Source organism: Schistocerca piceifrons, chromosome 6 (assembly GCF_021461385.2).
Source record: "Schistocerca piceifrons isolate TAMUIC-IGC-003096 chromosome 6, iqSchPice1.1, whole genome shotgun sequence".
Taxonomy (NCBI): Eukaryota; Metazoa; Arthropoda; class Insecta; order Orthoptera; family Acrididae; genus Schistocerca; species Schistocerca piceifrons.
Window position 1 is genome coordinate 23,939,117 of NC_060143.1, and position 14,045 is coordinate 23,953,161.

Below are 14,045 nucleotides of genomic sequence, written 5' to 3' on the forward strand. Positions count from 1 at the left end.
AAGTTTTCTCATGATGTATCAAAGTTACACTATACAAATAAGTAAGTTACTATCGACTTAAAAGTGTACTCTAACCTTGTGCCTGTCAAGTTGAGCTTGGACACTCTCCTGACCACCTGTAAGTGATAGTGATGACAAGAAGGTTTCTGCCTCATCAAGCCATTGACTGATTTCCGCCTGTCCTGTTTCCAGGGACTCTTGTTGCACTAGGATTTGGTGGAAAAGGTGGAGCTGCATTGGTATTAATGCTCGGACACGAACAAGAGCCTCTGTCAAAAGAAATACACTGTTTAGTACTCTGCTATGTGCATGCGTAACACAAATAGTCTGATTGGTTGCATCACACAAAGCAGACTTTTTACACTACACTGCATTGAGTTTTATTTAGTAAACAAGTGATGGCAGTCATGTTTGTTATTAACTGATGTCTAATAAAAACTTTATACTTCTCTTTCTTGACAAATAAGATTTTCATCTTTGATATATTCAGATAGATTAATATGATAACACTGTAAAGAAAAACGCATTCTTTCAAGCTTGTAAATTTAATTTTTTAAAAATTACAGTATTATTTCAGTCAGGTAAAAAAGTGAACAGAAAAAGAAACACATATAATATCTTATTTTCTACATATTTTCTTGGCAAACGTGTAGAATATGAATACACATCATAAAATTCCTACTTTCACACAAACTGAAAACATCACTGTATGGTTAACATTCAGATGCTACTGACTAATAATGAGAGATCAGGCCTTACAGTACCGCAATAGATCATGAAATGGAACAGATACAATATGTTGGCTAGCATATTGGAACAGCTAAGAGAGCAAACATTTGATACAACCTGACATAAAAACTTATTAGCTGTATGATTAGATTAACTATAATCTTAACTGCCATAAGATACATGATATCAAATATTAAACATTCCATCACACACTTCTAGATACGGATTTACGGTAATCACCTTTCTCCTTTTTAAGTGTGTTCATGATTCTGTCAACTTCCTCCCGAGAAAGATCTTGAAGCATGGACTGGAAAATCTTGCTGACATTCTTAAATAGATCTTCAATGTCTTCCACTTCGCTTTGTAGTTGCTGAATAAGCAAGAGAAATAAAGATTAAAGCAAATTATTTGAAGTCTTACCAATGTTACATTTGGCATAACTTACAAGATACTATATAAAAAAATACCTTACCTGTAGTCTCTGTCCATAAGCTTTTATCTTTTCAGTCGAACTTAATTGTGATGAAGACAGAACAGATTCTGCAGTACGCAACCACTTCTGTAGTTTGTCAATCCCTGCTCGGTAGTCCTTCCGGTTTCTTAGAATATCGCCAGCATGCATGTACTGTTTAACGTGCTGTGATCATAAAATGGAGCATGCTGATAGAAACTGGCCACACTTAATTTAACATTACATTTGGAAATCTATAATTGTGTTCAATGGTTTCTAATACCACACTAAGACAGAACTCTAATCTGGTGGAGAGGGGAAGGGGTGATGGAAAGAGGTCAAAGTCTTAACTAATTGAAGCTCTGTAATTTCTTAGTGGCTGCTGTAGTTAAATTTGTTTATTTACAGCCTTCTAACTAAAGATGTAGTATTGCAGAACAATTATATTCATTCCCTTAGCTGAACGGTTTGGGTCGCTGCCTTCAGTACAGAAGTACCTGGGTTCGTTTCCCAGTATCTCCTTAAATTTTTTTCTGAGGTGGGGAGGTCTGGTGCAGGCTCCACTCTGCCCTTGCGAGGTAAAATGAAGAGCTGCTTGAAAACAAAGCGGCGGTATCATCAAGCGTCATCAACTGGCAACAACAGCCGGAGGGATTGGTAACATCCTGATCACATGTCCCATGATCATAGATCGTTTGTCATACTGCCTTGTAGGCAGCAGTTGGTCATTTGGAACAGTCATTAGGCCTAACCTGTGAGTGATACTTACTTAACACATTGCGGTTCGAGTCCAGAAATGACTGGACTGGCAAATGTTGACCATATGGTCAGTGCCTGAGCCTGACTTGTGCTGGGTGGAGAAATTTGTAGCTCCCATTGCAATGGGTGCCCTCTCTTAAGACCAATGTAGGTGGGACAAGACAGGTTATATGCATCTTTCTTCAAACTAGTTCATGAATTTTGAGTGCTTTGGATAGCACTTTGTACATAGCGATCTTTTGTTATGTCCCAAAACTTTTGTAGGCTACGTAATCCATAGTCCACACACTGTGCAGCTTTGAAATGGTGATCTTCAATGACAGTGATGTTCTCAAAGCTCTTCAAGAAAAAATAGGTGCTCACAGTTCAGAATAAGTGGAAGATTCTTATACTGATTCATAGTTCTATGCAGCTGGATGAGCAGGTAACAAGGAAGAGTATATTCTGTCACACGTCTGGTTGTTCTTCCGGAACTGCAACACAGTCACCATCTACTTCAGGCATCAATGGTAGGTGGAGCTCCACAGTTTCCATGGCATTTATTCACAATGGTCTCATTAATCACCTTATGAGATATATTCACTACAGACACATGTGAACAGTTCACAAAATTTGTCATTTCACATTGATCCCCATTTCTTTAAATCCAGTGACAGCAATGATTATCATTTTTTGCATCTCCAAATAGTCACTCCCTTACATACGAAGGCTTTGAGTGAAATGTATCAAACAGCTTGTCAACACCATCATACACCCGCCTCACTAGCCAATGACACTAAATGTGTGTTTTTAAGCTATATGTGTATAACTAGCACAATTACAGTATTATGAAAAGGATAGATTACTATTCACCACATAGCGGAGATGCTGAGGCGCAGATAGGAGAAACAAAAAGACTGACAAACAAGTAAGCTGTTGTCTGATTCCAATGAAGGCCTTTTTGGCCAAAAGCTTACATGTTTGACAGTCTTTTTGTCATGCCTATCTGAGACTCAGCATCTCTGCTGTATGGAGAGTAGTAATCTATCCTTTTCATAATTTTGTCATTATTCCATCCTGGATTTTCCATTGTTAAATAGCATAGTTATATGACTTGACAAGATACATCATCTTATAATCCTGCCACATGTCAAAGGATCAGCTGATGGAATTAAGCCTACATCTGATGAGGCTGCTATGTAAAGTGCTGTCAATTGATACATTCTTTAATGCCAGTTCATGACAGTAAACAACAGTGGCATATTTAAAGACTGCTGCAGACTTGTCTCAGTTTTACTTGTCTCATCTCACTGATGTGTTCTATGTGCTCGCCAGTGGACTTATTTATGACAAATTTGCAATACATTGATTATTTCATGGAACTGGTTTGGACTTTGTTATTCCTTGTCATCTGTGTTTCACTTGCACATGGTCATCTACATTTTCATAATGTGGTGCTGTCTTTGTGGTCCATTCGACTGTATTTTGCACCTTCTGTGAGCAAACCAACAGCGTGTACATGCACAAAGACAGCGGTTCATACTCAAGTGCTTCCCAGTTGGTCAGACTTACAGTTATCCAGCACAAATGTTTGAGATATTTGGTAAAACTCCCGAGTACTTTAATGGCCAAGAGCTATCCACCTCCATAAGACTTTGCTCTGTTTAGTACAAGAAGACTCAGGATCTATTATATTCTGCAATTTATTTGTACTTAAACTGTGTCCAATAAAATCTGTGTTGTTGAAGAAGAAGTGCAACATTTAGGATCATTACAGACTTATCGGTAATTTAAGATGCATGATATGAAGATAATTAAATTAAAACATTTGAGTAACATTATCCACTAAGATAGAGCAACAGAATTTTAGCAAAGGAACCAACAAAATAACAGACATTTGGCCAGCAGCACATCTGTGTTGCAATATAGGGTTATCCTGTGTATTTTTTTGTATTACATGCTTTTCTATAGGCATTCCAGCCAGTTCTTTACTATTCCAGTAGCTTTACCTTTTGAATTTTTTTCTTTTTCCAAGTTTCATTTTGTTGTATCATTCCAACCAATTTTGCACTGTCAAGAATTCATTATACTTTTAGCCTCATTCTCAAAATTCCTGCTCACATATTCTCTTTCACTTTACGTATATTGACTACAATGAAGTTTTCAGCTGGGTGTCTGAACAGTCACGTCCAAAGTTTAGTTATTTATATAACCTATTATTAGAAATAATGTCAGTGTGAAACACTGTGACAATCTTGTAAATTTTTTAAATTACATATTGCACCATTTGTTTGACATGAGGCTGTAATATGTAATTAAAAGTCACACTTTCTGATGTCAACATTTATCAACTGCTTTGAATTTTTATGTCAAGCAGTGCTAAGGCATCTTATTATTTGCAAAATAGTCAGTAGCCAGATCTGCATATCCTCAAATCTTTCATGCTATCAATAGTGTAAATAACTGCATGTTAACTTCAGTGACAACATTAACATATTCTCAATTTAATGTTCAATGTGAATGATTACCTGGAACAGATCTTCCCAACGGGATGATATTACCAAGTATCGTTCTTTCAGCTCATGGGCAACTTGATCCTCACACGTTGCAATGAGGAAACTAACAGTGTCACCTAATAGTTGATACTTGTCCTTCCAAACACTCAAGTCCTAAAAATAAAATGAAAGATTTTTAAAAAATCAACAAGTTTACATGTACTGAAATTTACTGTAGCCAAATGCCATGTCTACAGTACACTTCTAAGTGCAGTAGATGGTATCAATATGTTAGCCTTTCATCCAAAATAGAAGAACATTTCACTTTAATTCACAAATATCACAACAGGACTATAATGAAAAGCTAACACAAAATTAATAAAAATATAATAGTGTGTGCAACCAAAACGTGGTAGATGCAGATCACAAAAAAATGCTAGAAATGTGGGGGTCAAATAAAAACAAGCAAAATGGCACAGAAAATAAAAATGTAAAGCTACAAATATGAAACAGAAAAATTGATTACGATTATAAATACTGATACAAAAAAAAAGACAGTGTAATGCAAACCCATATGCACAGGTAATTTCTGAGTCTTTGACTCCAGAACCTAAAGTGTCCTGGTGGAGAGGATTAAGAGTTATTGTTGCCTCCAAAAGTACTAGTTTTTTATGTACAACAAATACATGTGCATCGAAAGTTAATTCCCTATTGCCTTAGAACAAGGGCACTGAAGCTCCAAATAGACGATAGTGAATATGAAATCTTTGATTAAAATGAATACCTTCCTGATAGACAAGGAGAAAAGACAGCTCACAAAATCGTCATAAACACAGATTACACCAGGGGACTGCTCAACATAAACAAATGATGACTGCTAAAACACAACAGTTATAAATAATTGTTTGTTATAATGTTAATCACAGGATAAAAAGGCTTAAATTCAACAAAAATATCATAGAATCAAAGGAGACCATCAAACAAATTTAAAACATGATTAATCTATAGTGAGGATTTGAATTATTCACATTCAGTGTGATTTCAACAATGAATGCGAGTTAAAACTTGTGAGAATAGTGAAACCTACAAATATTACCTGCAAATGATGTAAAAAACGGTTAGCATAAGAAATTGACATTTTTGTTTCTACAACTTTTCCTGTTTGCGTGTGCAGTACTGAGAGACAAAGTAATTTTTTACTATAAAAAATTGACAAACTGTTAAATTAGACAATGGAAACAATCACATCAAAACTAAGAGATGAAGGTATCAATAGTTTTAAGTGTCACCTTTAGAAAGAATTGAAAGTACAGAAGGTTGGATTATAATGTTCTATGAACTTCAGACACACAACACACTAAAGCTTTTAGAATTATTTTCAGTTTTACCATAATTGTGATAAGAGAGTTGTTGGCATGTATTCTATGAATCCAAAGAATGAACATTATCAATTTACTTTATCTCCCTATAGGCACACTTTTCTTGATACCAAATATATGTGAATGCTTCACAAAAATCGATTTTCATATTAAGCCAACCAGCCACCAATAACACCGCCACTTACGTAATTGTCATCCATGCCTTTGCAAATAGGATCACAAATGGATCTCCTGCACCATACCTACCATGCTAACAACATTTCACACAAATCTGATATCCAAGCAATTCTCTTATTACACAGTGCACACCTAGACAAGAACATTAAAATGCATTCTTCACCAGTCAACTATCTTTTGCCATGCAGACAAATGAATATTCTTCCAAATTTCCCTCTTAACATCAACACCCACTCCCAGAGTGCTATTCCACTGTGCAGCCATTCAATAAAATATCTTTGCCTCTCCTTCAGCCCCTTCTACTCCCAATTTCTTGTCCCACTGGGTCTTATTGGGAGATGACACATCTATACCGCGTATTCACTTGGAAGATCCTATTCCAACCCTATTCAGCTGTGGTCAACATCATGCACTACTGTAGTAACTGCTTCATGAACCATTCCACCTCAATCTTTGTCTGTCACTACCCTTTCTTAATGGTTCAGATGAGAACCACCCATTCACTTCCCTTCAGTCCTGAGACTCCTGCCCCCCTCCCACCCAAATATCCAACATTCCCTGTCCTCATCCCCCTTCCCAATCCCTTAACCTAATGCTCTGCCTCTGCCCTTGTTCCCAATCCCTTCACCCGTCTTCAACTTCTTACTCTAACTCAGCTGAAGGACACTGTGTCCAAAATAAGAAGACTCTCACATTGTATTAGTCAGGACTGAAAGGAAGTGTTTCACTCTGAACCAAATGTCACATGGAGAGGAGCAGTACAGTGGCAAATAACATCAGATTCCCTCTCTCATGACAGACATTATTACATGTGTTCTGTGCTTCTAAAAATAAATAAAAAGGAGACACAGCTGCTGTTCACAGTCAGTGGTGAAGTAGAAAAATCTCGCTATGGACCAGAGGCCACCCCTGGTCCATCAACTCTTACTTTTTCTTAGAATATGATGAAGCATCAACCATGGAAACATGATACAGTAATGAAAATGGCCTCTGAAGTTCCTCATGTCTTTTTCTTTTAAGTACTTGTCTTTCCTCTTACTACTGTCTTTAAGTCAACAACGTACTAATGATGATGGAAAAGATATAGAAGATCAGTACTGAACAAAATATAAGTTAGTGTGCATACTGGAAAGTTTTAAATAACATCTTCATAGTGTTTAAACATTTTTAGTAAGTTATTCAGTCATTTTCACTGGCTTACAAGTTACAGTTCTCAAGATAGTGGTGGACTATAAAATAAATGTAACCTGGAAAAATTCTAGTTTGTCATCCTCTTGGAGGTCCAGCATTCCGTATGCTCTATCGAGCCACGCTTCAAACTCATCCACCAAACTGTTCCAGCGGCGCCAGTATGCAACAACTTCTTCTAACATACTTTGCACACAGCGGAGCTCCATAGATACACTCTTCCACCGTTCAGCAGTTTCACGCATGAAGTGATCTATCAACACACTTTCTCGTTGATCTAGAAAAGACAATGCACATAAATAACATTAAACATGTGATATCTGGTTCCTGAACTACTATGTTTAACATATTCCCCTCATAGACAACCAAAATTGTTTATATTTACAACAAATAGGAAAAATCAGAACAACTGCAAAATTACCATGAACATAAGTAAAACTTTTAGTGTGCCCGAAGGCCGGATTAGCCATCACACAGCTTTGATACAACTGGATATTGGTGTAAACTTCATAGACCTTTGCGACTACTGGTTCTATTGGAGGTGGAATGGCTTCACTTTCTTCTGGCTTGAGAGCTGGGCCATCCAGAATATTACAAGCAGACCTATTCACTTGCATAGCTTTCAAACCAAGGTGCTACTTGGGATTTGGCACATACACAAAGTACCGTCATATGTGAAAGATACAAAGATACCACAATATTCTGATAATCAAATTCAGAAGTTTTTGATTGCCATCTGACACCAGCCAGGTCAACACACTGTAATTAGTCTTATAATTTATATCAACGGGAGAAAATGATTATATTAAAATGTATGATTTATGTAAAAATCTTCAGACTATTTTCCAATGGTGATAGCCACAGGCGGTGAATGGAGCAGGTACCATCTGTTGAAACATGAACGTCAACTGCTTTATATGTGTTATAAAAATATATCTGTAGAAATCAATTAGCAAATTTTAATGATAACTTTAGCATCAAGCAATCAGCAGCAATGCAAAGATTTTTCTCTTCACAATACTGATGGTCTTATTCTTTCCTATATGAGACATTCTTCTGGTGAAACTGGTCATAGATTTAGAAAATTAAAAATATACAATTAGCAGATAATAAATCCAAATTGACTTCTGACTGGTTAACAGGCACAGACAGACATAGTGGTATTTGGTGCATGAGGGTTCCATATTTTTTGTTTGCCTTCATAACATGAATAGTATTCCCCCCCTCCCCCACTCTCCCTCTCTCTCTCTCTCTCTCTCTCTCTCTCTCTCTCTCTCTCTCTCTCTCTCTCCCCCCCCCCCCTCCAACACACACACACACACACACTCTCTCTCTCTCTCTTTTCTCCTTTCTCTTTTGTCTGAACCTTACCTACATTTCCTTCTCGTTTGTACTCTTCTACAACCTTTTGCATGTCAATATATGCTTTATTGAACTCCTGGAAGATTCGGTTACGAGAAACGAAGTTTCTATATTGGTCCAGCAATTGTTGCACTTTTTCTTCACGGCCATATTTTACAGCCCAACCTCGCAATTTTGACTCCGTCAGATGGAGGAAGGCTATGAGGCAACACTGAAAAATTTGAGAAACGTAACATTAAACATCTGTAAGCATCATAACTTACATAAATGTGTCTGTACTTTACTTGAAGAAAACTACATGATTTAAAAAATGCAAAAACAAACTTTCATATACAAATACAAGGCAATCAATTCTTGAGAAATTTCGTTTTCGTTAAGAGGTGTTATAAACATAAATGATTATTATAACAAACAATTCTGAATGCTAGACTACATAAGAAAATATTAAAGTTAATTCAAAAGAATTTTCTATATTCCTAAGCTGCTTAAAATATTTCAAACGAGGATATAAATGAATAACAGATTGAAGTTTTATTTACTTTTCTAATAAGTTACTATATCAGATAAAAAAATGCATCTTCAAGGAAAAAAATGACAGATATAGTCACATTTTTCCAACATCATTATATAAAGTAAGAGTAGAACAAAATATGCCAAAGTGCTGACTGGGAGGAATAGCACCAAACCAGAAAGCAACTTTATGTGATTCTTCGAGCTTTCCGAGGGACATGTTGAGATTTCATGTATTTTGCCAGATATCAAAGTAGTTTATACACAATATTTCAACAGCATGAGTTGTTATCTTCATCAGTTGCTACCCCAGAGTACTAATTGAATGACATGGGTCCAGTATTTATATCTGCGGCCTTCCTCTTCCATGGGCAGTTCCAGGTTATCTATCTGCAGCCTGCTCCCACTGGAAGCTCGTCTTCTGTCTGATGTGCCAGGCCAAACACTGGTGGTTCATCTTCGCTCCAGTGCAACCGATTACACACTGGTGTTCCATTTTCAGTCCAGTGCTGTTCTAGGTGTTTCCTCTGTGGTCCACTCCCTCTAGAAGCATCCTGTGATGTTTCATCTTCAGTTTGAGTGTTTGGTGTTTGTTCCTTACCTCCACACTCGCAGTTCTTCTTTTAGTGTCATTCTGTTGCTGCCTCCACTGCTATTTCAGCAATTCCAGTGCAGGATTGCAGGCTCCACTGAGGTGATAACCAATGTCACGATTCATGAGGTTTTCCACCACCTTTGTCTCTGTAAGACTTTCTTATAACACTGTCTTAGTACTTTGGAGTTGGTGATGGATGATTTCACTGCCTTCTTAGTCAGGTGTGCCTCTGAAGTCCACTGTTCTCATTGTTTGGGTAATGTATGACTTGCCACATTGGCAGAAATAATATAAATTCTTGGTTTTTGTAGTTCCAGGTCATTTTTCACATTGCTCAGTAGTCCACTTATTTCAGTAGGTGGAGAGAACACACACTTGGCGTTGTGCTCGATTAATGCAGGGAGGCGAAAACAACTGTGGTCTTAAACCACTGTTGCCTGCACCAAAACTAAATTTATTGCGCAGGATGTAGATGTTATGCATCCTGAGAATCCTGCTGATTTTGGCAGGGCAGGTACACCATGGTATTTGCTTCTTTTGCCCTTCTTCTAGATCATGTGGCAGAGAGGCGGGTTGAAAAGCCTTCTGAATCTGTTTGGTCGTGTATTCATTTTTGCAGAACAACGATTGTAGGTGCTCTATTTCTGCTGCCAAATGATCAACGTCTGACAAGGTGTGTGCTCTGTGGACCTATGTCTTCAGAACTCCATTCTTCTGTACTTGGTGGTGACAGCTGTTGGCTTGCAGGTACAAACCACTGTGTGTAGGTTTCTTTTAAACAAATACATCCAGAAATGGCAACTGGCCATCATTTTCCAGTTTCATGGTGACTTTAATATTTTGGTGGTGTAAGTTATGATGTTCCAGAAACTCATTGAACAACTCCCTACCACGAGGCCAGATCAAAAGGTATCATCCACATACTTGAAGAAGCAATCTCTAAAACTGACTCTTCAGATCTCTCCATGAACATAATGGCAGCCACTGGACAGCAAGCTGCCCATTGCTACACACCCTGTCTGCTCATAATTTTGGTCCCTATACAAAATATAAGTTGAGGTTAGTATACGGTTCCAATGGGTTTGGTGGACAGGAATACTACACCAAAATTGACCATTATATAACATTTTGTGATATTTAGTTGCTTGAGACTTTGCAAGAAGTCATCCGAATTGCAGATGAGGTGAATACACTTCCCCACATATGGGAACAGGAGTAACTTCAAGTGCTGGGCTATTGGCTATGTTTTGTGCCAATGTTGCTAACGACTGGGCATGGTGGCATAACCACCTTGTGTAATGTCAGCAGCCTGTAAAGTCTAGGTGCAACTGGCACTCTCTATCATAATTGTTTGATGACCTTGTTAGTCATAATCATCTTCTTGTCCACAGGGTCACATTCCAAAAGTGTGTACACAGGGTCCTCCCAGAAGATGACGCACTCTCTCATCATAATTAGTTTGCTGTAAAATGACTGTTGATCTACCTTTATTTGCTGGTAACACCAGAATGTTGCTGTCTTCATGGAGCCTCTTGAGTGCAAGCTCTCATCAGTTGAGACGCTTGATTTTGAAGGCTTTGCCTTGGTGAATGCTGTGCAAGAGTTTATGGAACATGTTAACTCAGGCCACCCAAATATTAAGTTTATCTTGGAACTGGAAAAGGATGACCTGTTGCCATTTCTGGATGTACTTGTCAAAAAGAGAGCAGATGGATCATATAGCTACAATGTTTATTGCAAACCTACACACACTGATTTATACCTGCAAGTCAGCAATTGTCACCACCCAGTGCAGAGAAATGGAGTTCTGAAGAGATAGGCCCACAGACCACACACCTTCTGAGATCGAGATAGTTTGGCAGCACAAAAAGATCATCTACAATCAGTATTCTGCAAAAATGGATACACAGCTAAAAAGATTCAAAAGACCCTTCAACCAGTCACTCCACAACATGATCTAGAAGAAATGCAAGATGGAGCAAAGACTGCAGCATACCTGCCTTGTGTGGGATTTATTTCTGTTAAAACCAACAGGATTCTCAAGATGCATCAATTAGATGTGTGTTCTGTCCACCTATCAAAATAAGAGGACTACTGGAAACTGTGAAAAATGACCTGGGGCTATGAAAACCTGGAATTTTTAATATGTCTCACCATGGGCCAAACATCTGGACAATAGGCATCAGACGCAAAGAACATCAGAGACACACCCTCCTATGAAAACCTGGAATTTATAATATATCTAGCCTTGGGCCAAACATTAGGACAATAGACATGAGATGCAAAGAACATCAGAGACACACCCACCTAAGAGAGGCAACTAAATCAGCCATTGCCCAGCACTGTCTAGAACTCAATAAATCTGCAAACTATGATGAAATATGGGTTCTGCCACAGAGCTGGGATAGTGTTATAAGAGCGCCTGTAGAGATAAAGGTGATGGAAAACCTCTTGAATCATGAGACTGGGTACCAACTCAGTAGAGCCCAGGACCCAAAACGCAAAGGGGGCAGCAGCAGAACTCCACAAAATGAACAACTGAGAATGTGAATGCAGGGGATCAACCCCAGGCACAGTGGAACAAAGATGGAATGTCACAGGATGCTCGTAGTGGGAGTGAACAGGAGATCGTACTCCTTGAACGACACCGGACCAAAAACGGAATGCAAACTTGCAAATGGGTGCAATGGACCAAAAATGAACCACTAGCACTCAGCCTGTTGCATCAGGCCAAAGGGAAGACGTGTAAGGGTGCTTCTAGTGGAAGCAAACTGCAGATGGAACACCTGGAACCAACCTGAGGGCGAAAGCTACGTGTATGAATACTGGCCCTGTTCCACTCAATAAGTATTCTCAGGTAGCACCTGAGGAAGATAATGTGTCACACTGTCAAAATATTGTGCATGAACAACACTGATATCTGTCAGAATATTCAACACCTCAAGACGTCAAGTAATTTTATCATTAATATTAAAACAGAGTGAAGAACATAAATGTCATATTTTCTGTCAATGCTATGGGTGGTTTAAGACAGCTTCCATCTTTTCAGCCACTGCCTGTTGTAGTGACATTATTAGCCAATATTGCAAACAAGTAATCCCAATGAGAGCGTAACGTCATTGTGTTGGTATGTAAGAGTGAGTTGTAAAATGATATAAACTGACCAGCTGGGGTGGTTACAGCTGGGGTGCTATTATCTGCTACTCAAGTAATGATCATTCAGGTATCTGCCAAATTGCAACATGGAAACAAACAGGGCTTCCTTTCACCTCTGCTGCTCATGGCATTTTACTGGCAGTGTCCAGAAAATGAATTTCTATGGAGATACCACTATACAAATCTAATGACCCATACAGCGTTTTCTGTCATTGTGGCAACAGTGGTCATGGTTTTCATGAGAGAGCATGTCTTCAATTATGAAATACACAAATTTCTGTAATATGTACTACATAAAAGCTAAACATAAATAAAATACACTCCTGGAAATTGAAATAAGAACACCGTGAATTCATTGTCCCAGGAAGGGGAAACTTTATTGACACATTCCTGGGGTCAGATACATCACATGATCACACTGACAGAACCACAGGCACATAGACACAGGCAACAGAGCATGCACAATGTCGGCACTAGTACAGTGTATATCCACCTTTCGCAGCAATGCAGGCTGCTATTCTCCCATGGAGACGATCGTAGAGATGCTGGATGTAGTCCTGTGGAACAGCTTGCCGTGCCATTTCCACCTGGCGCATCAGTTGGACCAGTGTTCATGCTGGACGTGCAGACCGCGTGAGACGACGCTTCATCCAGTCCCAAACATGCTCAATGGGGGACAGATCCGGAGATCTTGCTGGCCAGGGTAGTTGACTTACACCTTCTAGAGCACGTTGGGTGGCACGGGATACATGCGGACGTGCATTGTCCTGTTGGAACAGCAAGTTCCCTTGCCGGTCTAGGAATGGTAGAACGATGGGTTCGATGACGGTTTGGATGTACCGTGCACTATTCAGTGTCCCCTCGACGATCACCAGTGGTGTACGGCCAGTGTAGGAGATCGCTCCCCACACCATGATGCCGGGTGTTGGCCCTGTGTGCCTCGGTCATATGCAGTCCTGATTGTGGCGCTCACCTGCACGGCGCCAAACACGCATACGACCATCATTGGCACCAAGGCAGAAGCGACTCTCATCGCTGAAGACGACATGTCTCCATTCGTCCCTCCATTCACGCCTGTCGCGACACCACTGGAAGCGGTCTGCACGATGTTGGGGCGTGAGCGGAAGACGGCCTAACGGTGTGCGGGACCGTAGCCCAGCTTCATGGAGGCGGTTGCGAATGGTCCTCGCCGATACCCCAGGAGCAACAGTGTCCCTAATTTGCTGGGAAGTGGCGGTGCGGTCCCCTACGGCACTGCGTAGGAT

General features: G+C 39.3%; 1 protein-coding gene across 2 annotated transcripts in view; it reads right to left on the reverse strand.

The window, feature by feature from the left end:
• LOC124802693 (muscle-specific protein 300 kDa) overlaps positions 1 to 14,045 on the reverse strand; it is a 601,574-nt gene that overhangs the window by 391,083 nt on the left and 196,446 nt on the right. For both annotated transcript variants that reach the window (XM_047263634.1, XM_047263633.1), the window contains exons 12-17: positions 8,529 to 8,730; positions 7,217 to 7,434; positions 4,447 to 4,587; positions 1,202 to 1,366; positions 970 to 1,099; positions 76 to 269 (exon numbers count right to left, since the gene is read on the reverse strand). In XM_047263634.1, coding sequence (XP_047119590.1) covers positions 76 to 269; positions 970 to 1,099; positions 1,202 to 1,366; positions 4,447 to 4,587; positions 7,217 to 7,434; positions 8,529 to 8,730 — 1,050 coding nt within the window. The remainder of the gene's footprint in view (positions 1 to 75; positions 270 to 969; positions 1,100 to 1,201; positions 1,367 to 4,446; positions 4,588 to 7,216; positions 7,435 to 8,528; positions 8,731 to 14,045) is intronic.